Here is a 27,794-nt window from a genome sequence, read left to right as displayed (position 1 = left end):
TCAAGGCCGGATTCGAAAGTAGCGGAAACTTCTGCTTCTCATCTGCCTTCACCGCTCCCCACCTTCAAAGCATGAGGATCCCGCGACTCCCGTACGATGCTCTTCCTCCTGTGCTTACTCAATCCTTACATGGGTTTCTTCTCTGGTTTGCCTCCACCTCCTCCGCTTCCCTAATGATCAGCCCCCTCTCATGGAGGAGCCGCAGGTGCACGCTGTGCTCAACTTCCTCACCCGCAACGGCTTCTCCAACGTCGCCTCCCTCCTCCGCGACGACGCCATCTCCCGAGGCCTCCATCTAACCTCCAATGAAGACTCTATACCTCCGCTTCCGCCATTAAGAACCACCCCCGTGGTCGTCGGAGCCCCTAGATCGACCTCCTCGTCTTCCTCCGGCGATTTCGTTAGCATAGGCGCATCGCCATCCGGTACGGTTCGATTATTCGTTAGATTTATCTTAAGCCATTGTGAAACCACTGACTAACTCTGTTTAACAACTAGAGTTGCGGAATCCGTACGGAATTTGGTCATCTGGATCATCGGCGAGGAACTCGGAATTTTGGACTGCGCGCGAGTGTAATGAACCATCTTTATTTGGGGACGCCGGTTGGTACGGCGATGAGTTGGGGGGATACTTCAACGATCCGTACTTGTTTCCGGCGAACCAGAGTGATGACAAGTTTGTGATGTCGATTGCGGGGGAGGAGAGCTTTCTGAAGCAGGAGGGCAATAGTTTTGATTATGGAGTGAAGACGGAAAGTTGTGTGGATTTGGGTTCTGGCGTTCTTTATGGATGTTCGTTTCCGCTCTGTGATTGCTGTAAAGGTAATGGCGGGGAAAGAGCTAGCAGTTTGAATCCGAGTTCTTCAATTTATGGAAGGTATCATATAATGGACGATAAAACGGAAAGGTTGGATGAGTGGGAGGCGGATGGGGCTCGGTTGAAGTTGGTTGACGATTGCACTGAGGTCATTCCATGGAGAGGTGAGTCGGGTGACTTTGATCAAAGAAGAGAGGATAAGGTTTTGGAACCCTTATCTGGGGAGAAGAGCATTCAGAAGCCTAGTGTAGATGAAATGAATAACTTTGTTTTAACAGGTGAGTTCTGAGTTCTTCTGTTTGGTTAATTTGCTGTCAAGTAGAAAGTTTTGACACCCACATGGCCATATTTGTTTTCCCGATTAGCTTTGAATTTGTTTTCTTCTTTTCACTTCATTTTTTTTTCGATCTGATGGAGTTTCCTAATAGTCGATAATTATTTACATGTTAACTCATGCTTGATCTTGAGTTGGATTAGAAAAAAATTGATAACTGTGAAAGGATTCATGACCTACTATTTAGAGGAGAATGTTGCCTTTTAAGCTCATAAATTCAAGCAACATATTTTATCGTTTTATTGTTCACTGTTAAAAAATAAGAAGTCATGCAAGGCAATAGTAGTGTAGCTTATTTTGTCTGGCATTTTTTTCGATTCCATTAACCATCCCACCTTATAAAAGTGAATGGATCAGCTTTGAGGAAAAAAAAATTAAGATTCTGTACATTTAGGAAATGTTGATGTAGATTTGACTATCAAAATGCACTTAAGATTCAGGGTTGTGTTTGGGAGGGTTTTTTAGCAGTTTTTTGTTTTGAATGCACAATGGGTATATTTGGGAGCTCGTTTTTTCATAAAATCTCATTCACATGCCCAAAGTTTTCGAACGGTGGGGTGGGGCTCGGTTACATGGAATGCTATGCGACGTTGTGGGGAAAATACGTCGCTGCCCTTCATCTTTTTGGCATATGCCCTATTTTATCTGCGATATCATCCAAGTGGTTTTGGCTTCGTATTCGCAACAAGCATCTCGGGTTAGGGCATACCATTGAGAGTTATTTTCTTGTCGGTCGTTATGCCTTCAAATCACATCTATGTATTTCATTGTTTCTCTTTGGTTTTAGTCACACAAAGAACCTTTCATGTTATTGTTCTCGTTTTTTCTTCACTATTGTCGGATTTACGGATTTTGACATTCTCTATATTGGCGAGTTTGATTGTTGGGTTTAGGTTGTGCATTCAATGCTATTTGAGTTCTGCATTCCGTGCGATAACTTTTGAATTTATGGATGGTTAAATTATTTTCAATTTTTGGGCTTTGATGTGGTTGGGCTTACTCTAGTTAGGGCTTTATTAGTTGCGGTTGGGTTTGCTCTGGTTGAGATTTTGTTGGATGTGATTGATCTTGCTGTTGTTGAGTTTTTGTTGGCTGTGGTTAGGGTTACTCTGGTTGATTCAGCTGGATGTGTTTGGAGTTGCTCTGCTTGGTTCGGTTGATTGTGTTTGAGGTTGCTCTGGTTGGGATTTTGTAGACTGTGGTTAGACTTGCTTAGGTTGGATTTTTATTGATTGTGGTTGGAGTTGCTCTGGTTGGGGTTCACTTGACTATTGTTGGGGGTTGCTCTTGTTAGGTTTTTGTTAACTGTGAATTTTGTCGGTTGTGCTTGGTGCTGCTCTGATTGGGGTTCGGTTGGCTGTGGTCCGGGTTTTCTTGGTTGGGATTTTGTTAGTTTTGTTTGATGTTGCTCTGGTTGGGGTTTGACAAGTTGTGGTTGTGGCTGTTTTGGTTTGGGTTTGGTCAGCTGTTGTTGGATTTGTTTTTGTATTAGTCGTGTTATATTTCCAGACTGACTTACAATGACTTTGGGATTATATAGTATGCAATCCATGTTATGTGAGTAGTATACATGATTTGTAATTTATTTTGGATTACTTTCTTGTGTTTGTACTGGATTTGGGTGTTGATGTTGTCCTTATAGGGTTTGTCAAATGTAAACTATGCTATGGGAGTGTAATTCTTATGTATTCACACATCAATAACCTAGATTATAAATTTTACATATAAAGAATTTTACTTATGCATTTAAATGTGTATTTCACATTTTAAAGTTAAAATGATGATCTTTTTTTATGTGATATGAGAAGTCGTAGGTCATATAAATGCTAAAGATTATTCTTGTCTATGTGGTTTGCGGACTTCTCTGCAATTGTAATTATATATTGTTGTATTTGCTATAAAAATATCAATATGCGTACTATATGTAATGTAGGTTTCGATGACGTTGGTTTTCGTAATGCTATGTAGATCAATGATTGAAAAAAAAAGTACAAAGAGCTCAACTGATCACCAAATATGATTCATACTATATTGCACTGCCACACACATGAGGACACAGACATAAACATGGGGACACGGATACCGGACACGTCAATTATTGAAAATATAGGACATACATGTGTCAGACACATAATTATAATAAAAATTATTAAAAATATATGTATATATTAAATAAATATAAGAGAAGAGTTAATAACATCTTTTAAAATTAAGCTATACAAAGGTATATCTTTAGTTTATTACATACAAAATGCAATCATAATAACATATATTATCTTGTATTACATAAAAATTTAACTCCGTTATTTCATCAAAAGAAATAAAAAGATGACCGACTCGTTTGACATGTACCTCTGTTACACGGGGGATAAATCTTAAAAGCTGAAACATAACCTTATAAGTAATAATTAATAAATTAATAATGCATCTCGAGAATTGTGAGACTGAGTGGTTTTTACTATAAAAATTTGGGTGTTTACATACACATCACTGAATTTTTATGTATTTGCATATCTTACACCTGAAATTTGATTTTGATATTCATGCCAACCAAATATTTCATCACATCAAATCATATGTAAGGTGGCATATATGAAAAAATTAAAATTTTGGTATTAGATACGTAAATACATAATAATTAAGTGGTATGTATGCAAATCATTCCTAAATTTTTTCATTTTTTTTAATTTTAATCATAAGAATATTTTCAATTTTTTTTTCTTATTCACTAATTCAGGACGGGCTTATTTGGAGAGTAGATGTTTTAGATTCGACTTATGTTAAGAAAGGCATAGGTAGAACTAGGAAGACTTGGGCTTATTGTATAAAAAAATAATCTTAATTTATTACATCTAAATGAAAATTTGACAATAAATAGGATACAATGGAGAAAAATGATTCATGTAGACCCCACGTAGTGGGATTAAGGTTTTGTTGTTGTTGTTGTTGTATTCACTAATTCAGGACATGCATGTCGGAATTTAGGACGCCCGTGTCCGACATGCGTGTCCCCTCTCTTTTAATATTAATTAATTCTGGCATTTTTGTGTCTTGTCTGATATGTGTCTTGGCCGTGTCAGAGATGTGTTTGTGTCCTCTACGTGTTCGACACTATGTGACTCCTTAATTTGGAGTGTCCCTGCAACATATGATTTATATAATTATCCTCACTTTTAGCAATCACAATTGATCATAAATATTATCTAGTATTAAAGCTGCATGACACAGTCAACCGTAGAAATTATCTGGTCTTAAAACATATATGATAATTAATTACAGATACTATCTGGTTTTAAAAGCTTGCATGATACAGTCAATCATAAACACTATTTGATCTTAAAGGACACATGATGTTGTTAATTATAGATACTACGTGGTCTTAAAGCCTGTATGACAGCTACCACAAACACTACAACACTAGTTGGTTTTACATAACACAGTTAACTGCATACACTATTTGGTCTTAAAATACACATGACAAATTTAATCATACATAATACTTGGTCTTAAAGTCTGCACGACACTATTAATCACATATACTACCTGGTTTTAAAACCTTTATGGCATAGTCAACCACACAATTTATATGATTTTCGAATGCACTTAGTGATATTTGTTGGAATAATCTTTGATAAACTAATCTCACTGAGTTTTATTTCGTTATATTATTTTTTAAAACCTTGTTTCAATTTTTTAAATTAATTTTTAGTTATAAACCAAATTTTATAATTTTTTCCAATTTTTTTATTTTGAAGATGCATTAGATGGGAAAACAAAAGGAATGTGGTATATCAACGAGTTGGGAGAGAGATATGAAAATTACTTTTTTTAATTTATGCTTGGAAGAGATTGAAATTAGCAGTAGACCAGCCATGCATTTCAATAAAGAAGGCACACCATAAAGGAATTTTTTCATGAAAAATTAGGAAAAATTTATGATAAAACTCAGTTAAAGAGAGACTACTAAATTAGGTGGAGTCATTATTAAGAAAATAGTAAATGCATTAGAGGAGTGGTGAAGAGAAAAATTTTAGTAATTATAAAATGTTATATGAATTCCTTATATTCACATATTAACTGAATTATGATTTTATCAATTATAGGTCTTGCCCAATGAAAAAAAAAATAATATTTCTGGCATATACCCTGAGTTGAAGGTGAAACTTGATTCTGTGGTTCTTAGTGTTGTGGCTACAAGCTTTACAGGACTTTACCCAAAACTTGAATGAGTCTGAATGTGCTCATTCAAGTAAAGAACAAGAGGAAATACCGCTTTGACTTAAGGAAAATTTTACAAGATGGTGGTGCGACCTACAATGCTTTATTATGGCTGCTTTATGGCGCAGAATGTTGGCCTTTAAAAGAGGAGCATAAAACAAAGTTAAGTGTTGCTGAGATGAGAATGCTTAGGTGGATGAGTGGCTTGACACTTAGAGACAAAATGCAAATAAATCTATCCGTGAAAGGGTTGGTATGACTCCAGTTGCAGAGAAGATTAGAGAGAGCCATCTTAGATGGTTTGATCACATTAAACGTCGACTATCTGATGATTCAGGTAGGAGAGTAGATGTTTTAGATTTAACTTATGTTAAGAAAGATAGAGGTAAACCTAAAAAGGCCGGGGCATATTGCATAAAATATGATCTTAATATATTAGAATTAAATGAAAATATGACACTCAATCGGACACAATATAGAAAAAAGATTCATGTAGCCGACCCCACTTAGTGAGATAAAGGTTTATTGTTGTTTTGTTGTTGTTGATATTTGTCCCTTATTCTTAGCCATACAATTCTACTTGTAGAACTAGAGTTATGATGAGTCCATCAGCAATGCTCCATTTCATCGAGCTTCTCATAGCCTTTTAATTGGTTAAAACCTTACCATGTCAACATAATTACATTCTCCTGTCATGTTGTATCTTTTCATCGAACTGAATTATGTTTTCCCCTCTTGTTAAGTTCATATTTGATACCTTTAGCCCATTGATAATGAATTGGGACTAAATTGATGGGCTGCTCTGATGTATTTTGCTATTGATGTTAAGGTTGAAAAGGGGTGACCTAATCTTGGTCATCATTGTTTCCCCTACCATGGGTTGCCTTACACAAATCAGCATAGGGTACATAGCTAAGACTACAAAAAAAAAACCGCATCGTCTCATAAACAACCTTTAGGAAACCCAAACTTGTTTGGCTAGATTTTTGCCTCTGGTTCCTTTTTCTTATCCATTTTCAACTCTTAACTTGGAACCTCCTCGTTATAGCTAGGCTATCTACAATCTAAAACGCTCAATAGTCCAAAGTCCCGTTCAAAACATGATTCAAAACATGCCATAGAGATGATGCAACTCAAGAGTGTGAATTTGAAGATTAAGAGACTGTAATCTTTCCCTTTCGAAGAGCTAAATATCCCCCATCCTCACATAGTGGAGATAGGCCACAATATTGAAACCCATAAAACTCTCTCTGTTGTCTTGTTTTCTACTCTCTTGGGTTTCCTTTTTTCCTTAGTAGTTAGATACCTTTCTCCATCAGGAAGTAAGGCAACCCGAATACATAGCCTTTACTTCTCTTTCTCTAGCCAAGCCCACTTCTACACTTTTCTAGTGAACCGGACAGAACTTGAACTCTATCTTTTTTATCGTTTTCTTCTACCACTTTCTGACATTACTCTTTTCTTCCTTCACTCTTTTGAGCTGCTAATCATAGATCTTGATGTGTCTTTCATTCTTAGGTGCTTTGAATCCTTTGTTGATTTCTTTTGACAGAATATTCTATTCCTGTTTCGACTTCATGAACTCTCTGAACTATGTCATGTCATCATCATAACACTCATATTTTATCAATCCCGTGCTTAATAAGCTTCTTCATTTCTCATGCCAAGTTTTTGTCAATTGTCTCCTGCTCATTGTTTTTAATAGGAATGGTTGATTGCACTTTGTATATTAACTGTAGACAAGCTATAGAGAAAGCAGTAGGGTATGGTCTTCAAGGAATATAACGAAAAACACCAGAGGAGGAACTGTTGCGAGAAAAAGCATCGGAGGAGGGTTTGCTGCAAGAAAATGTTCCAGAGAGTCTGTTGCAGGAAAAAAAACTACAGAGGGTATGCTGCGGAGAAAAGCTAAAATGGAAGGCTGCTGAAAAAAATTTGGAAAAGGTTTTGTAGCAGAAAAAAGCTCTGAAGGAGGGTTTGCTATAGAAAAAGTTCTTGAGGAAGACCTACGAATCGGTTGAAAGGTTCCGGCGGAGGAGGGCCTGCAGCAGAAGGATTTGGTTTCTATATAATTCTAACTTTATGCGTGCATTGGGCTTATGCCCAAGCACGAAATGTGAAGGAATTCTGGAAGCAACTTGCTGGGATGCCCTTGCTGCCATTTTCTTGAAGTCCGGCAACACGTAGGTAACTGCAAGCAGAAAGAAACGTTTCCACAGCTGTCCTTACTGCAGGAGTTATGGGAACTGCAGTCGGGCCTGCAGTTACACCCTGTAGGGGAAAAAGAAACTCCACGAAGGAAGACAATAGGAAGATGTGTCTCCACTAAGGAAGACTGCAAGAAGGACCACATTACAGTGCTGCGGGGATGAAGTCTCTTGCTGATATGTTGGTGACCTGCAAAGAGGAAGGTCTCACGAGACACAAGCTCGCAGGGAAACGACGGGAGAGGAGCTGCTGGAATCATGTTTTGGAAATTTTCTCTCGCAGCTGAGCTCTACAGAGGTACTAGCAGGAGATGAAACGGAAACTAGAGATACTTGTAGGAGGGAGAAGCTCTGATAAAGGGCTCACAGTAGGAAGATGTGGGCCTGCATCAAGGGATTCTCGCTGCAGGGAGGACTCTGGAGAGGGCCTTGGAATTACATGAAGAGTGTTGGCTGCAGGAGAGTGGAGATCTGGCCAGCAGAAAAAGATCCAGCTAGCAGGGTTGACTGCAGGAAGATCCAGCAGGAAGGAGACCCTGCAGCAGGTATTGAAGAGGCCAGCAAAAGGGTCTGGCTCCAAGAGGGATCTGGCTGAAATTTTAGAAGAAGGATTCGATTGGTAGTATAGGGATTTGGTTAGCATAAATGAGAAGTATGCCACCAGAACTTTCATGTTTATCCACATTTCCTCTCTCAGTTTGGCTAGTAGATTGCATGCAATGAGGAAGATGTAGTAATTGGCTGGATATGGATGCATGAATCCCCAACACGTCTTCTCACTTTCTCACGGACCGAAGAAGGGTCAAACTGAGGAAACACCTAAAGGCAGTTGGGAATAACATGTTTCCCTACTTAATCTTTTCCACATGAACAAAACCAAGAGGAAGGCATAAGCAACGGGCAAGAACTGCAACTTATGATGTTTCAAAATGTTGAAGAAGCTGGTCAATATACTGGTCTTCTGCAACCCCGCTAGATGCATTCAGCTTAAACAGATTCCTTAGCCTCTCATCTACACAACATCCAATGATAATCTGAAGATCTAACGCTTGAAGCCATTGCAAAATCCGATTCTCCACCTCTGAGGAAGGTTCAGAAATTCAACAGTTAGAGGTCCAATGTTCAGAATTTCTGCAGTAGGAGAACTTCGGTAGCTAGGGTATGATCTAAGGCTCTGAAACTACAGTCAAAGTCTCAAGTGCTAACTCCAGCAGCTAGAGAACTGCAAGTAGAGGAGTTTTGGCGGACAGAGAAATGTAGGGGAAGGATTTCCACGGGCTAGGATCCTGTAGGGATAGAGTTTGGTTGCTAGTTTCTACAGGGAGGAATTTCGGCGGCCAGGTCCTTCCCAAAAAAATTGGTGATTGCAGTGGTTAAGGAAGTTTCCGGCGGCAAGAGATCTGCTTCTCCTCTACTGGAGGCTCTGGGTTTTTTTTTCGAGGCTCTTACCATGTACTTTTTTGAGAATTGAGCCGGATATTTTTATTGATAGGGAGGGGGGTATAAATACATTTTAAATGAACTCTAAAATAGGAATAACATTGCACCCATGTCTCTAGGATTACAATTAATCAATTCCTAATAACTACCTGGAGATGAAGGAAAAACATAAAATAGTAAATACATAAAATAAGAAATAACTGGAATGAAAATAAATCAATATCAATAACTTCTAACAATATCTTTAATTCAAATGAGGTTAACTCTATGGGACCTATGGGCTATCAATTTGCAGCCAATTATTTGCTTATAAATATGCATACTATGAATATGGTGATTATCAGTCAATATGGATTCCAATTTTCCGTATCAATAGCTTTTGTTTACTGTTCTTTCTTTTTTTATTGTTGAACTGTATATTGATGTGGTTACTCACATGTTCTATTTTTTTATTAACATATAGTATTTAATGTTGATTCTTTGTTTAACTTACTGCATTGGCACAATTTTATATAAGAAAATCCTATCACAATAGGTGGAACAGTATCTTCAAATTAACTCAATGAAGATGAAACATAGGGGGTGAACTTCATTGAAACAGAAAAGAGCAAAAGAATGGTGGAATTATGTTAAAACCGATTGATTTGCACCCATCTAGTTACATTCCCTCCTGTTTTTTTTGCAAATATTACTCTCTTTGTGCCCATCGACCATCTTAAATCGCATTCTTTTTTCTTGCTAACTTTAGCCACCACAAAATTGGTGCTTCCCTTCAGGTTGCCGCCCAGACGCCCAGAAGTTGTTGGTTCCACTTCTGATTATTATTAGGGTCGAATATGCATGGAGACGACTTGGCAACATTGTGCCCTTCTCACTAGCTATCGTTGTGATTGTCTATAACAGTGGATGACACCTGGCATTGTCATTAATATTAACTTGAAACTGCTTATCTAGGTTTTGAGTTAGTTTAGCAATTGCTTGTCAGCCTAGCAGCAGCGTTCATGCATGAAAATATATTATTTTTAGATTGTGTACCAAAATGAATGCTAGTGTTTTGCTAACCTATTCTATATTCTGTTATTTAATTCTGCTTTTGTTCAACTTTTCTAAGGACCTTTATGCTTATTGATAAATATTGTTGTTTCTTATTCTGAATACTTGTTCCTTCGTTTTTGTTGCCACAATAAAATTTTTTGTAATTGTAATTGGATTATAATGTGAAAATTAACTGGAAAATATTACTGACTATGTTGGAAGGCATTATAAAATGGCTAATTATTTTACTTATGGTGTTAAAAAATGGGAAGGAAAATCATTTTGCGCCTATTTGGTCTGTGGTCATTCTAGTTGTTGTTTTTGTTGATTTGTATTTTAAGAACTTTTAGAATGTCAAATCTCCAATTCTAGTTGTTGTCCTTCCTTGCTACTTGTGCTGAATTAAATGCTTGTTAATGCAGATTGTCATGTACTTTTGCAAAATAAATGTGCAAGTTCAGACCACTTCTCTGAGCAAGGATTTTCAAAAAACAACAATGGCGAAGTTTTAGGAAAAACAGATTTTGCTGAAAAGCCTTTTTGTTGGAAGCCCTCTGAACTACATGCTAATGATGGCTTTGACTGGGCAAATATTGATGGAGATCTCAAGGAATCTGAATCTCTAGCCGCTGGAGGTGTGAATGATGACATTCCCGATGATCTTCAACTCCTTACTGCTAATGAGGATGAATTTGAAACATTTGATTTGCGAATTATACATCGCAAAAACAGGTTAAGAACCTAAAATCTCTTTTTATAATATGTTTTTAAAATGTGTTTAAATGTGTTATGCATTTACTGCAGAACTGGCTTTGAAGAAAATAAAGATTTCCAGATTGTGTTAAACTCAGTTGTAGCTGGTAGATATTATCTTACCGAGTATCTGGGTTCTGCTGCATTCAGCAAGGTTGTTCAGGCACATGATCTTTACACAGGAGCTGATGTGTGCCTTAAAATCATAAAGAATGACAAGGATTTTTTTGATCAGAGCTTGGATGAAATCAAGCTTCTCAAGTATGTTAATAAAAATGATCCTGCTGATCAGCGTCATTTGTTACGTCTATATGATTACTTTTACTATAAGGTATGCAATTGTTCAAAGCGAGGAGTTTGCCATATTCTTGTAATGATTTCTCTCATTTCGTCTTCATTGCATTCTCCAAGTGCTAGAGAGTGTAGGAGGGTTAAGATGTATAGTTGCATCTGTTTTATTACGTTTTATTTTGCTGATCATTTTACTTGTAACTTTGGGTCTTTGTAGTTCTTTTAGTTGGTTGTTTCCTTGAACATAACCAGGTGTTTGAAATAGAGAAGTGTTTTAGAATCTAAAAGGTAAGTTTTATAGAAGTTGGCCAACTTTGTTGTATTGATTTGAATGCTTAGCAATAATGAAATAATTGATAAATAAGTGATAAAAATTAAAGTAATTAAACATGACAAAACTAAGGGTCTGTTTGGGGGCAGTTGTAGCTTATTGAATAATCTGCTGATAAGCTGATTAAAAATAATGTGCTGATAAGCTAGGTGCGGTGGCTATTACAAATTTTTATTTTTTTTGGAAAAGTCAGACTGTTGCCAATAAGCTGTCACCGTACCTAGATAGGTGCTGTGTGAAAATGTTGTATTCTGCATTTTGAAAACGCATAAGCTGACAAAACACAGTTTACCCAAACAAGCCAGATGCATTTTCAAAACGTCACAACACCAAATAAGCTGCCCCAATCGGGCCCTAAGTTTTGGTTGGAAAGGATTATACTAGAGGGATGTTAGGAGTAGTACCTATTGAAGGCAAGGTAGTGAAAGTAGATTTAGGTGGCTAGGCCATTATCAATTTAAGGTAGATGATGCATAGATAAAATATGCATATAAAATTAATGTTGAAGGGTAAAGAAGAGAAACCGGTGGAATGAAGGTAATTTGGATTAAAATTGTGAAATGATATTTAAATAAACTAGGGATAGTAATTTATGAAACACTTAATAAAGATGAATGGATAAGACATTTCATAAAATTGAACCCAATTTTTTTTTTTTTGGAAATATTGCATGTTGTATTAAACTAAAGAAAAAGTATAAAAAGTATGTAATCAAGCATTTATAAAATGAGCCCTATCATCTCACATAAATGCAGAAAGAAGTTAACTATGATGTAACTGTTTCAAAATAACATTATCCCATAAACCTAACTGTGCACAATGTTGGGCTGCTCCATTGCTATTTGTGTCCGTGACATAAAAAAGAACCAGCCTGAATTGTGACCAAAAAAGGAAATCAGGACCTTAGAGGGATCTAGCCTTGCAAGAATTCTGTTTCATAGCACTCCTTAAGAAGTTGATGACATTATAGTTATTACCTTCAATAGATACCTTTGGTTTTAAGCATCCTGTGTGCTCCAAAAATTTCGACCGCCTCAGACTATCTGTCTTTGTTTGTTGTGTTGATAGAGCTTTAAGAGTCAAAATTTTCAGAAGACAGATTGAATTGTAGATAAGACATTACCCAGAGATTTCATTCTCATTTTGTGAGGCCTTTTTTATCTGGGGTTCAATGTTTGTCATAGGCGCAAGCCCCTATGGTTAATTACCTCTCTTGATAGAGAGAACTTCGATTAATGCTAGTCATTTAACACTAAATAATCGACATATAGTACAACAAACATATATTTTAAACAGTAAAATTCATTATTTGGAGCTTAAAACGGATGATGAGAGAAATGATGAGTCCGATCAATCTCATGGTTTCATCGTCACAAGTTATTGTAATATCTAATCTACTTATTCAGAGAAGGTAGTGATCCAACCTGACTGAAAGACCCTTGTTAGCAACCATGAATTGTGTCTCCTAAGAGAACCTTATAGATCTGGAGCAAATTTTTGTCTAAAGAGATAAATTTAAATCGACTTAAGCTAACATATGACTTTATGTCAATCAGATGTACCCTTATGATTCACAAATCAAAGTGTGTAAAGTTGTTGGGGGAACATACGAGTTGTGACTATAATCATAATATGACAACCACCCAGTGGAAAGGCTCTAATCGTGTAGCCTTTGGGCCAAACCATGCCGACAGAGAACTTGGGCCATGTCTTTACTAGCGTGAAATTACTTTTAGTGTGAATATAATGGTATACTTGATGTGAGTGTAGCTCTTTTAAGAGCTGAAGTCAATCAAATGTTTATCACCCTTGAAAAATTGTTGTTGAAGGTGGATGTGATTTGCTTAAATTTTTAGGTAATTAATTTTATTTGAATGTTTAATTTGTTATTTTAAGAATTTTTTTTAAAATTGGCCTATCCAATTGAGATTTATAATCAACATGGCTATGATCGGGGATTTGTTATTTAAAACTTTAATGTTTAAGATTTATTTAAAATTTGTCAATTTTGATATCTTTAGCATATTAGTCCAGTTAACTCTAATAAGGAGGATTTGATCAAATGATTTGGATTTGTAAATTTTATATATGTTATTTGGATATTATTGGAACTTGCTAGTCGGTTAACTCCAGTTTTTAAGAGGAGGATTGAACTAGGCAGGTGGACTTACAACCTTGCGCTCTAGACAGGAAAGCCAGCTCTAGACAGTGAGGCCCGAGCGAGAGCGTGTGTAGTTTAATTATCTTGGATTTGACTTTTAATATATGAGGGTTCCTTAATTTTAAAATAATTATATTTTTTTCAAAAGAATTTTGCATGCTTACCAAAAGCATTATTCATTAGATGATGGTGAGACTTGCAATGTTTTAGGGTGCATAATGCTGCTTATAAAAGAGAAGCATAAAACTAAGTTAGGTTTAGCTGAGGTGAGAATGCTTAGGTGGATTTGTGGCTTGATATTTAGAGATAAAATATGAAACGAATGTATCCGTGAAAGGGTTGGTGCTCTATTGGCCAACAAGATTAGAGTCATCTTAGATGGTTTGGTCACATTAAATGTGGACCATATGATGACCTGACTAGAAGAGTAGATGTTTTAGATTCGACTTACTGTTGAGAAAGGTAAAGGTAGACCTTGAAAGACTTGAGCATGTATAAAAAATGATCTTAATTTATTATAATTAAATGAAAATTTGATACTCCATAGGACACAATGGAGAAAAAGAATCCATGTAGCCGACCCTACTTAATGGTATAAATGCTTGTTGTTGTTGTATCAAAATAAATATTATTTGAGTGAATGTTTAATCTTAATCAGCGCAACTTTCTCAGACTTTTGAAATTTGGTAGAGCACATATGAGTTTATAATTCTTATGATCATATGCACATTTTAAGTGTGAGCCATATAAACACAGTAAGACATTTAACGTACACAAGAATTGCAATTACATTTTCTTTAAATGCTCCTCCATATCTTAATGCAATGTATTAAACATAGGAATTTCTTAAAAAATAAATTTAAAAGTCATTAAAATTTCTACAAATCCTTCTTACATCTTATTAGAATGCATACACATAAATTTATAATATTTGCACAACCACAGTAAAAGATCGGAACACTTTTGCATGAATTTGTCAATTTTGATATCTTTAGCATATTAGTCTAGTCAACTTTTGTCCTAATAAGGAGAATGATCGTATTAGATGATTTAGACTTATATATTTTATTTATGTGATTTGGATATTATTAGAACTTGTTAGACTCATAAACTCCTGTTCTTAAGAGGAGGATCAGACTATGTAGGTGAAACTTGCAACTCTGTCCTCTAGATGGGGAGGCCCGATTGAGTGTTTGTATAGTATAATAATCTTGGATTTGAATTTTAATATATGAAGGTTTATAAATTTTAAAATAATCTTAAAATTTTCAAAAGAATCTTGTATGCATATTAGAAGAATAATTATGTGAGTAAACACATTCTTAACACGTGTAGCATTTCAGACTCTTGAAATTTACACTACTCAATTTGTTGGAGCACACGTGGGTTTATAATTATTAAGATTGTGCATACATTTCAAGTGTGAGACATATAATAGGTAAGACATTTAACATATCTAGTAATCGCAATTGCAAATTTAATAAAATGCTTGCCCATATCTTAATCCAATGCATCAAACTTAAGGATATGCCTTTAAAAACAAGATTAAAAGTCTTTAAATTTCTACAAATCCTTTTTACATCCTATTAGAATGCATACAATTAATTTAACAATATTCGCACAACTACTGGAAAAGACCGCACGAATCTCAAAATATTGCCTGCAGACTGAACATTGAATTTGAGCTCATAAAGTCATTTAAAAATTTGGAAGCTTGATGTGTTAACTTTATATAAAGACGTGCACATAAACACATTGAATTTTTCAAAAAGACGGCTCATTTTGTCTACTTGCGAGTTAGAATTGCAAATCTGGTGGTGGCTTTTTAAATTTCAAAAGCCCCATGTTTGAAATAATTTCATACCCTAAAAGCTTAATTTTGAAAGCCCAAAATTCCAAAATATTTTTTAAACCCTAAAAGCCTACATTTTAGAAGTTCAGATCCAAATTATTTTTAAGCCCCAAGAGCCTACATTTTACAAATCCATGTTCAAATTTTATTATAAATTCAAATGATCTGCATTTTAAATTATTTTATAAGTTCAAAAATTCTAAAACTTTAAGTTAATTTTCACGCCCAAATCACTTAGAATTTCGACAGCCTCTCAGCGTCAATCCCTATTATGGGGTACGAGAGAATGCCAACCTTCTAAACTGTCTTAAAAAATTGGCTATTTAGTGTCGTGAGACACTACAACCGGGGTGCAAAAATATGTATTCAACTCATGGTCTTAAAAAACATTATAGACTTTCAATATATTTGTAAAAAGGGTTAAACCAGAAGCAAGCATTTCTCCGTGTAGTATTTTACTTTCACGAAAGGGAAAGTGAGGCACGAAACTTCGAATGGAGATGAAGATGATTACTGGCATGGGTTTCTTACGATTCAAATAAGAAGAGCGGCTGAGTTTGCCAGACAGAGAAAGGGAAGCGTTGAAGAATGTTTTAGTGAAGGTTACAAATTGGAAGAAGAGAACAATGGGGAAGAAAAACGGATGCAAGAGTTTCCGTCGTCCTTTACTGAGATGCATTTGAGCAGGGCAGCTGTAAAACGACCGCGGGGGGCAGAGAAATACTCACTTTGTAACCGAGAAAAAGATGGGAAATAGTTATTAGAATTGTTGTCGGCTTTAAATGGTGGCAACATGAAACATATTTAAGTTAATTATTAATTTTAATTTCAATTATTATTATTATTACTCTATTTTATTTATTTATTTATTTCTTTTCACGGTCAAAACATCATTGGCTCCACAAGTTTCTCAATAGCAAGAATAGCTTGAAGTTCAAATTGGGCATTGTCCCAATGTTTGAAATGTTGGTTAGCAGCTACCAAGCAACTTCTTTGTTCATCCCTAAAGTCGACCCCAAATAGTTGGGATAAGATTAGAGATGTTGTTAAACCTTAAAAAAATTGATTTTGAGGGGTATGGCATCTCCTCTTTTGCTTAATAAAAGTCCATTAATAGCTGCGAAGTCTCATGCTAGATATGGTTTATTACTTTGCAAGATAAGGAAAATTACATCAAGTGATGTAGTATGTATTAGGGTATAAGGCTTATAGTACAAATCTAATCTGAGATGTACAAAATCATGTACTTCGCAACTCACAGACCATTAAATTTACAATTATTTGTTACTCGCAATTAAAAAAAAGTTTCAAAGAGTTCAATGCAAAGGACAATCTCATAATTCTATTCTAGAAGCAATGTGCAGTAAATTGGTGCAATGGAAAATCAAGCAAAATACTTTCTGGTGCTTCTTCAAAAAATAGAAGTGTTGAGGGGGGGAGATTTATATAAAAATGTTGGGAGAGAGGGGATTTTATTGTAGTGCTTTAGCATGCAGTCGTTTACATGTTAAATTATTTTTATTATACGGTAGCATACTTTGTTGTCGCTTTTATTTTTCATTTTTGGTCTTAAAATATTATTAATCGATGCAATTGATTTTTTAATCAATGACGTTTTTACTTTTCTTTACTTGTTAGTTCTCTTTCTATTTCTATTCCTTTTATGCTCTCTCTCTCTCTTTATCACACAGACACATGCATATAGAAGATTATGTTTAAGTCTTGATGAAAAACTAGATACAAACCCTTGAGCCGGCTAATCTTTGAAATACTTATTAGATTTGTATATTTTTTTTTGGCTATCATTTCAACCCAATGTCTAGTGTTTGTAATATGATTGTGTGGATATTTATGTTCAACTCGCTGATTTGAGTCTATTGTATCGTTTTTTTTTTAAATATAAATTCAAGCTATTTGTCGACCATTTTTTATTTTTAAATCTGGAATGCACTTGATGCAGGTATAGAGCAATGTTTAGATTGACTCAATTATGACCACTATTTTGAGTAATTTACATTGATAGGAGCTTCATGTGCTTTGCATGCTCTTTTTATTCCAAAAATTTAAAAGCACTTTGTCATTACCATCATAAATAATTATTTGCTTTCATCTAGCCCATATAACAAAATAGTAACTTCAAAAATTTTTGCAGGAACATCTTTTTATCGTGTGTGAGTTGCTTCGAGCAAATCTATATGAATTCCAAAAGTTTAATCAAGATTCAGGTGGGGATGTATATTTCACTTTACACAGGATACAGGTACTTTTTTCGAGTAGTTTGAAATGAATGTTATAGTATGGTTTAAGTCACAACTCAATTCCTGAAAATTCTATTTTGGAGATTGACTAGTCGTTCATCATATGTGCTGACATGCTTATAGATATATTTGTATTTCAATTTGTATTGCGTCGAAAAGTGAGTAAGAGAGGATACCTACAGGGGAATTGATCTAAATGAATGTTTTTAGATGATTGAATTATATTTGGTTATTGTATGATCCATTTAAGTAGGCGACAATAATTAGGAGAAATTGTTCATCTAAAAATGAATATAATAATAATAAATAACCACTAATTCAGGCATGCTAGGCTTGCACGATGACACATTACGTTCTCGTGAAAGTAAGACATCACTTTCCCTGGACCATTTGCTTGTGTTCTCTTAACGCATGTGTCATAGCTTCTTCCATTCACTTTTTGCCTTCTACCATCTATTTCCTTTGATCTCTCTTGCTTTTGATCTCCCCTCACATTCACGGTCTTTGTTCAACTCTCCCTACATTAACTTGGTGTGCTAAAAAAGGTTGGTTACATGATACATGCTGATTATTAAATTTGTTGAAATGCACACGATTTATGAAATCATTGGTCGGTCATTATGTTTGAGGGGAGTAATTATTTTCCTATAATTATCTCTTATTGTGTTTTATTTCGTTTCTTTTTGTCATGATGATTTGAATTTCCCTTTAATTGTAAGAGGGTTAGCCTGAGTTGTATATATATTTGTTTTTTGTTTAATGAGAAAATAGTGAGTTTTTTTTCCTCCTAAATTTATATATGGTATCAGAGCCCTAACTCGTTCCAATTTGAATTGGCGGCCTTATTCCTCACAATGACATTGCATGAGCCTTGTTTGTAGCGTACAACGAGCTTCATCGTTCGCAGACGCTTCATTCGTGCTCGTTGACTCTTTTGCACGAAGACGCAACTTCATCTCCTTAAAGCCTTTGTAAGGAGTTTCCACTCACTCCTTCCTATTTGCAGAAGCCTTTGCACTCCCTGACATCCTCCTTTGTAAGGAGTTTTATCCTCCTTCTGCTTCCATTCAAATTCTTTCTCTAGTGGAAATTCCAAATTTGTGAGATTATCATTCTCGTGTCGACGACATACAATTTCTCTATCTTGTGAAAATTTTGTGTGGATAAACAATTTCTCTCTAGTGAAAATCCTCAATGAAGCTCCTGTCGATGCCTTATCATGATGGCTAAATATGACATGGAAACCACTTCCTTCTCCTCAGAAACTGAATCTGAACCCAATATGTTGGTTTCCACAGCATCTGAAATCTATTCTTGTATCATCAATCACAAAATACATGACAACAATTTTTCCCGGTTCTTAATTGATCTTCATGTACATCCATGGTCAAGAAAAAAAATGATCTCACAAAAAAAATTCCTACACTATAAATTACTGATCTTAAACATTGGGCATGGAAGATTGAAGATCACATGTTCATGTCATGGCTTTTCAACTCCATGACCACAAAAATTGGAGAAAATTTTTTTCTGTACAAAATGACAAAAAAAAGAAATATCGTAAGGAAACCCGTTCAAATGTTGACAACACCACTGAGTTGTTTGATATTGAAACTAGATTACATCTCCTTAAAGCCTTTGTAAGGAGTTTCCACTCACTCCTTCCTATTTGCAGAAGCCTTTGCACTCCCTGACATCCTCCTTTGTAAGGAGTTTTATCCTCCTTCTGCTTCCATTCAGATTCTTTCTCTAGTGGAAATTCCAAATTTGTGAGATTATCATTCTCGTGTCGACGACATACAATTTCTCTATCTTGTGAAAATTTTGTGTGGATAAGCAATTTCTCTCTAGTGAAAATCCTCAATGAAGCTCCTGTCGATGCCTTATCATGATGACTAAATATGACATGGAAGCCACTTCCTTCTCCTCAGAAACTGAATCTGAACCCAATATGTTGGTTTCCACAGCATCTGAAATCTATTCTTGTATCATCAATCACAAAATACATGACAACAATTTTTCCCGGTTCTTAATTGATCTTCATGTACATCCATGGTCAAGAAAAAAAATGATCTCACAAAAAAAATTCCTACACTATAAATTACTGATCTTAAACATTGGGCATGGAAGATTGAAGATCACATGTTCATGTCATGGCTTTTCAACTCCATGACCACAAAAATTAGAGAAAATTTTCTTCTGTACAAAATGACAAAAAAAAAAGAGATATCGTAAAGAAACCCGTTCAAATGTTGACAACACCTCTGAGTTGTTTGATATTGAAACTAGATTACATGACTTGCTGCAGTGTGAGTTGAATGTTACTCAATATTTCAACACTTTCCAAATGTTGGCTCAAACTAGATATGTTTAAAACATACACATGGAGGTGCTCACAAGGTTGCTCTTTACAAAATCATTGTTGAACATAAAAAAATTTCAAGTTATTTTTATGAATCAATAAGGAACTAGATAAAGCTAGAGGAAGAATCATGGAAACTAAACCTCTTCACTCAATTCATGAAGCCTTTGTTGAATTATGAAGGGAAGAGAGAAGAAAGAAACTCTTGATGTAAGATAATTCCAATACATCAAATGTTGACAACTTGGCTTTGTATATTCAAAAATTATCAATTGGCAATAAATCAATAATGAACAAACCGTGGTGTGAACATTGCAAGAAGTTTGATCATCTGAAGGTGAAGTGTTGAAATTTTTATGAAAAACCTACAGATTGTAAGTCAAATAGAGTTAAAGGTTATAGGGAAAATCAAACGCGACATTAAAGGAAAACAAACTTCATGAACATAGTTCATTTTGTAAGGAATAAATTGAAGCTTTCCAAAGGCTTATGGGACAATATTTTGAGCCTTCTGCCAGCCTTCTAGAATATTAAGGTAGTCTTTTATAAACTCTTATTGCTTTCAATAAGAAGAATCGGCCTTGGATAGTAGACTGTAGAACATATGATCACATGACAGATGATATCAGTGCTTTGCAATCCTTCCATCCCTACAAGTATCATGCTGCAGTTAAAACCGTTGATGACTCTCTTTCATCTATGGAAGGAAGAGGAAATGTGGAAGTCAAAGAGGACCTTATTCTTCAATCAGTGCTTTATGTTCTTAATTTTAACTGCAATTTACTATCTATCAGTAAACTTGCTCGTGATATGAATTTTGTTACTAAATTTTTTCTTAATGTGTGAATTTTAGGTGATTGACAATGTTGACATGTATCATGGACTTTATTTACTCACTAGGACTCTCACTTCAAAAAGACTGCCTCGCCATTCACAATCCTTTGAATCGAGTCTCGTATCTTAAGTATATTTCTCATGAGAGTCAAGTTATGTTATGACATTTTTGCTTTAGGTATCCTAACTTCTATTACATTAAAAAATTGTATACTCATTTATTTATCAATTAAAAATATAGTTCTTATTATTGTGAAACTTGTCAACTTACTAACTATACTCGATAAGTGTACCCAAACTTGAAATACAAAACAACACATTCTTTCCCCATGGTTGATAGGGGTATTTGGGGCCCTTAAAAATAAAATACGAATGAGGTTACGTGGTTTGTTACATTCATTGATGATTACACCAGAATCACTTGGACTTTTCTCATGAAGGAAAAATCTAAAACTGTCAACGTATTTGAAATATGTCACAACATGGTTCTCACCTAATTTCTGAGCAAAATTCAAATTCTCAAAATTAATAATTCAAAGGGCTATTACAACTCCACTCTCATCCCATATCTATCCAATAAATCCCAACAAAATGGTGTGGTTGAGTGAAAGAATAGCTCATTTAATTCTACTCACTAGCAATGTATCTAAACACTGCTGACAGGATGCAATTTTCAGATCTACTTATCTCATGAGTAGGACGCCCAACAGAGCGCTAAATTTTAACAAATCTTTCAACGCCCTCATAAAATTCTACTTTTACATTCAGTCTTTCACCTCTAACCTACGACTAAAAATTTTTGGTTGCATTGCATTTGTTCATCTCAATCAACTATATCAGAACAAACTAGATCTGAGGTCAATCATATGCATCTTTGTCGTCTACTCTTCAAACAAAAAGGTGTAAAGAAACACAAAAATTTTACAACTTTATGGATGTCGTCTTCTTTGAAAACTAATCATATTATTGCAAATCTAATATTCAAGGGGATTGTAGGAGAGAATATCAGATTTAAGGTACCATTTAGGAACCTCAAGCTCAACTCTTTAGTATCCTTAACGAACTCACTCTTGTCCCCACTATCATAAATCAATTTGAAAATGAACATACTGCTCCACTAAATCCTCCCATATCTCACACCAAGAACCAATAACTCCTTTTGTACACCAAAAAGAAAAAGCCCAGTGAGCATGTAGAATGCAAATCGTCGAAACCAACTCCATAAACCTCAAGTATTCACACAAAGGTTGGGTCATGGCATCATGAACACCAAGAGGAAAGAGCCACCCGATAGAAGAATGTGTGACCTATGAAAAATTATCACCCTCTTACAAATCTTTTATTTATATCTTTTGGATAATTTGCGAGTCACAAATTCAATCCAAGGGATCTTATCTATTTTTTCTTGTAAAAAGGTCATGGAACAAAGATTCTTGCCCTTGAAAGAATGGTACTTAGATCATAACAATTCTATCTTTTTGGAAAAAACAGTTAGGTGAAAATGGGTATTCACTGTTAAATATGAAGCAAATGGGAGCATAGATATGTTCAAGGCTAGAATTGTGGCAAAAGGGTCCACATAGTCCCATGAGATCGACTATTAGGAGACATGCACTAATTACGAAACAACTCAGTGAGAGTATTACTGCCATTGGGTGTCAGCTGAGATTGACATTAACATTAGCTAAATATTAAAAATATATTTCTTAATAGGAATCTTGAGAAAGAAGTGTTTATAGAGATACATCCAGGATTAAAGAACAACACAAATAATCAGCTGACGTGCAAAGTAAATGTTCACAAAGACTATTCTTGCCAATAGGCACTATCAGTGTCAGTCTGATTACACTTTATGAAATCAAATCAAGAATGTGTGATAGTCATCCTTATTGTATCTGTAGATGATATTATTCATACAAATAATAACATAAAAGAACTTAAGCAATTAAAGGAATAATGACTTCTGAGTTTGAGATCAAAGTTATTTGAATTTTAAGATACTTCCTGGAAATAAAAATACCTAGATCCAAAGAAGGTGCTGTCATATCTCAGAAAAATTTTATCGTTGACTTATTAAAGAGGATAGAAAATTGGGATGCAAACCAACAAATGCTCTTATGACTTTCAATCAACGAATATCAAAAGTAGAGGATAACACCCGAGTTGAAAAAGGGAGGTATCAAAAACTTGTGGGAAAACTTATTTATTTGTCACATACAAGACTTGACATTGCTTTTTTTGTGGGAATAGTGAGCTAGCATATGAACGATCCAAATGAATATCATTTAGAAGCGGTCTTTTGAATCTTGAGGTATCTAAAGATGACTCTAGGATAAGGATTGATATTAAAAAAAAAATTAAAAATTGTGACATTGAGATCTACACTAATGCTAGTTGGCAGGAGAACTGACAAAAATCTACATGGGTTACTGTTTATCTATGTGCGATAAGCTGATTACTTGGTGAAGTAAAAAGTAAGCTGAGGTGGTAAGAAATAGTGCAGAATATGAGTATCGTGTCCTGACCCTAAGAATTTGTAAAGGGATGTGACTAAAGAAACTACCGGTGAAACTTCATATAGAGAACCGAAGCATTATTAAGATGTTATGTAATTGTCAATCAACTATCAGTATTTCAAAGAAGCAAACAAACCATATACAAACCATACATTTAATGATTGACTGCCACTTCATGTCTGAGAATGTCAATGTATGGGCTATTTAACTAAATTATATCCCAACGCAGTATTAGGATGCTGACATTCTTACTAATGCTTTTCTTCGACACCATTTTAGTGATATCAATAGTAAGTTTGGGATTTATGACATATACAACCCAACTTGAGGGAAAGTTCTAATGTGCATACGGTTTAAGAAACTGTGGGTGTGTTGTTACATTCGAGGGGAGAAACTATTCTCCCTTATTTTTTCATTATTTTGTGATATTTATTTTTCTTTTATCATGATGATTTGAATTTTTCTCTAAAAAGGGTTAGTCTGAGTTGTATAAATATTAATTATGTGTTTAATGAGAAATCATTTCCCCTAAATTTCTAGAAAATTCATTGTCATGCTTAAGACATTTAAATTTTATAAATGGATCGATGGTCAACTTTAAATCAACTCAATTTTGTTGTCATGTAAAACAGATATGCGCGTCAAATATATATTTGCTTTTAAGATTTGCAAATGCATAGATATGATCTCAATCATTTTTAAGGATCGAAACACCACTATGGATCTCACTAATATTTATAAATAAAGTATGAAAACTAATTATGTGTTGGTGCTTGATAATCACATAGCTTTTTCAAAATATCTGCCAACATATTAGTGCTTTCAAATGATCATAATTCTACATTGATGGTTCCAATCCTCTAAGTAGCCTAAATGATATTTTTCTTCAAAGTTATAGTGTTAACTCATTTGATATATTAATGCAAATGCATATTTCAAGGAATTAAATTGGAATGTGGGTCGCGAATGACTGCTGCGAAATGAGGATGCATTTAATAAATGCACCCACGCCGCGGAAGCCGAACATCGAACATGGCGTTTTTGTGCCGGCCACAGTAAATAAGCTGTCCCAAACATACCCTAATTTAATTGATATATTAATGCAAATGCATATTTCAAGGAATGAAATTGAAATGTGGGTCGCGAATGACTACTGCAAAATGAAATTGGAACGTGGCGTTTTTGTGTCGCGCCACAGTAAAGAAGCTGTCCCAAACATACCCCAAGTTAATTGACATATTAATGCAAATGCATATTTCAAAGAATGAAATTGGAATGTGGGTCGCGAATGACTGCTGCAAAACGAGGATGCATTTAATAATGCACCCACGCCGCGGAAGCCGAACATCGAACATGGCATTTTTGTGTCGCGCCACAGTAAATAAGCTGTCCCAAACATACCCTAAGTTAAGTGTTGCTGAGATGAGAATGCTTAGGTGGATAAGTTGCTTAACACTTGGAGAAAATTATGAAACGAATATATCCATGAAAGGTTGGTGTAGCTCATGTTGTAGATACGATTAGAGAGAGTCGTATTAGATGATTTGGTCACATTAAAGTCGATCATCTGATGATCTACTAAGGAAAGTAGATGTTGCAGATTTGACTTATGTTAGAAAGATAGTGGTAGACCTAAAAGACTAGGCATGTTGCATAAAAATTGATCTTAATTTATTAGAATTAAATGAAAATATGACACTCAATAGGACCCAATGGAGAAGAAGGATAAATGTAGCCAACCCCACTTAGGTGGATAAAATCTTGTTGTTGTATAAATTCACTAGCATATCCTAACCATGAACCTCTACATTTTTTATTCTTCTTCACTGGGCATACAAGGGTCGTAAATATGATCTGACGTTGGTTTTCCTTGAAGAGAGAACATAAGTGCTGTTTCTTTCATTTAGGTTTGAATTTATGACCGTTATAACTGTACCTTTATGTTCTTGGAAAACAAAACAGGTAAATGCTATAAAATTTGCAGAACATGACACTTGAAAAAATCTCTTTATTCTCAGGCCATAGCTCGACAGTGTCTAGAGGCTCTGGAGTTTCTGCATCATTTAGAAATAATCCATTGTGATCTAAAGCCGGAGAATATTCTCATTAAGAGCTACAGTAAATGTGAAGTCAAGGTTATTGATCTTGGAAGCAGTTGCTTCCTGACAGACCAGTTATGTATATATGTGCAGTCCCGATCTTATAGAGCTCCAGAAGTTATTCTTGGTCTGCCCTATGATGAAAAAATTGATCTATGGTCTCTTGGTTGCGTCTTAGCCGAGCTCTACACTGGTGATGTATGTATGCTTTCTCTCTTAAATCAATCATGCTAATTATATATATATATATATATATATTGTTGGAAGATTTACATATATAGCACTCAATAGCTGCCATGTTCCAACATAGACTTTTTTTAAACCTGTTAGAAGCAGGGGCCCTTACAGTTACTTAAAGAACAGGCCCCTCGGTAATTTGCATTTTCCCTCCTGGTCAGACTACACAGATCATTTTAATTGCCATGCTTTTATTCTTGTATACGGAAGCTTTAAATAACAATTTTTTTCTTTTATTTCAGGATTTGTCTTTAGTTAAATTCTTCCATAGCTCTTTTTAATCATTCTTACTTTTATTATGCCCATTATAGCTTAATTTATACTAGGATATTTTTGGGACATTTACATGAGAATTGTGTAGATGTATATAAATGCCCATTTTTTTGGAAAATTTACAAAAGTACCACACAATTCTTGTGGACTTACATATCTAATGTCTAAAGTTTGATCTTTACATTAACCATTTGGTGTTATAAACCCATGCATTAAAAGGTGCATTTAACATTACAAGTTAATCAGAGTGGTATTAAAAGATTTGAGTTCTATGAATGTAAATATCAAAGTTTAGGTGTTAGATATGTATACACATAATCACTTTTGATATAGTTTAGCATATGCCAGAAGCAACAACAAATTTGCTGGATGACCGCTGAAATTTTCACTCTTTAGGTGCTGTTTCTGAATGACTCGCTGGTGATGATGCTTGCTCGAATGGTAGGAATATTTGGTCCTTTCGACACAGACATGCTCAACAATGGTCAGGAAGCGCACAAGTATTTCACAGAAGACTATGATCTGTATTACAGAAATGAGGTTAGCTTCAACATATCATCAATTGCATTATTCATCTTTTCAATCTCATACTAATAAGTCAACTTCCATTTACTGGATTAAGAAAAAAAGGGAAATTTACATACATACCACAATTTTTATGTATTTGTATATCTAACACCCAATGATTAGTGTTTACATATATAACACACTGGTGTCATAAACCTATGTATGAAAAGATATTTTTCTCTTCTAAAGTACTTGTGGTGGTATTCTCTATGTGAAATAAAAGATTTGTGTGGTATAAATGTAAAAAGTTTAGGTGTTAGATACGTAGATACATAAGAATTAGGTGTTATGTATGTAAATGCCCCCCCCCCCCCCCCCCCCCCCCGCCACCACAAAAAAATAAAAAACAGTTTTATTTGTTTATTCATTTCTTTTGTTTGGCAGTAAAGCACAGCTAAAATTATGCATGGTTATAAACATAGTCTAAACTCTCACAGTTCGTATGTTTGTGCTCCTAACATTCATTTCATAATCTGCAAGTAATGCTTGAAGATTTACTGATGAAGGCTAATTGAACACTGTAACGATGAATATTTACTGAAATTTTATTGCATTCTGATCTTCATACCTAGCTTTCAAACAGATTCCATGCAAATGTATTAATTTTAATATTTATCTTGATCAAAATATAATCCTAAGTTATGCATTTATTTATGCTATTATAATGAAAATGCATTCGCTTCATTTCTTTGGTTTGAATCACCCAGGAAACAGATAAAATAGAGTATTTAATACCAGAGAAATCCTCACTGGCCTACCATTTGCAAATTAACGACGCAGCATTTCTTGATTTCCTTGGTCATCTTCTCCAGTTAAACCCTAAGCGCAGATTTACTGCAACCCAAGCCTTGAAACATCGATGGCTCTCTATCCCCTATAAGTGAAGTCTTCTTATACGCTTCATTAAATATCTTTTTTTTTTTTTTTTTCTGTTTTTTCTTAACCTTCGGAGAAGGTGAATATGCTGCTCCATGGAAGAAAAAATGGCACGTCCGGATGGCCAATTGTCGGGCGTCTCGTCTCTTAGTAAATAGGACGCGTATGTTGATGTGGCACCTGGAGGTTGGCCGTCAAGACGTGTGGTGTCCGGACGTAAAATTTTCTCAATCTCATGAGTATCATTTTGTTTCTGGTCTCAGGATTTTTTTATTTTTGGTTTTATTCGTAAATGAAAATAGTTGTGTAAATATTCTGTTAAAAGTGGAAAAA

General features: G+C 34.9%; 1 protein-coding gene across 1 annotated transcript; it reads left to right on the top strand.

Annotated features, from left to right (window-relative positions):
• LOC110039236 lies at positions 1-27,794 on the top strand. Its single transcript, XM_020744235.1, has 8 exons — positions 1-425; positions 499-1,095; positions 10,474-10,783; positions 10,856-11,135; positions 17,592-17,699; positions 25,428-25,706; positions 26,415-26,558; positions 27,293-27,794. Exons 1-8 carry the CDS (start codon positions 191-193, stop codon positions 27,467-27,469), a joined length of 2,130 nt encoding a protein of 709 aa, XP_020599894.1. The 5' UTR covers positions 1-190; the 3' UTR covers positions 27,470-27,794.

This window comes from Phalaenopsis equestris, unplaced genomic scaffold (assembly GCF_001263595.1).
Source record: "Phalaenopsis equestris unplaced genomic scaffold, ASM126359v1 Scaffold235895, whole genome shotgun sequence".
NCBI lineage: Eukaryota > Viridiplantae > Streptophyta > Magnoliopsida > Asparagales > Orchidaceae > Phalaenopsis > Phalaenopsis equestris.
Note: the sequence above shows the minus strand (reverse complement) of the source record. Positions and strands in the feature narration are given on the sequence as shown.

Coding starts and splice junctions, on each gene's coding strand:
- LOC110039236 (XM_020744235.1), top strand. CDS start 191: ATGGAGGAGCCGCAGGTGCACGCTGTGCTCAACTTCCTCACCCGCAAC. Junction 10,784..10,855: donor ATTATACATCGCAAAAACAG/GTTAAGAACCTA, acceptor CATTTACTGCAG/AACTGGCTTTGAAGAAAATA. Junction 17,700..25,427: donor TCACTTTACACAGGATACAG/GTACTTTTTTCG, acceptor CTTTATTCTCAG/GCCATAGCTCGACAGTGTCT.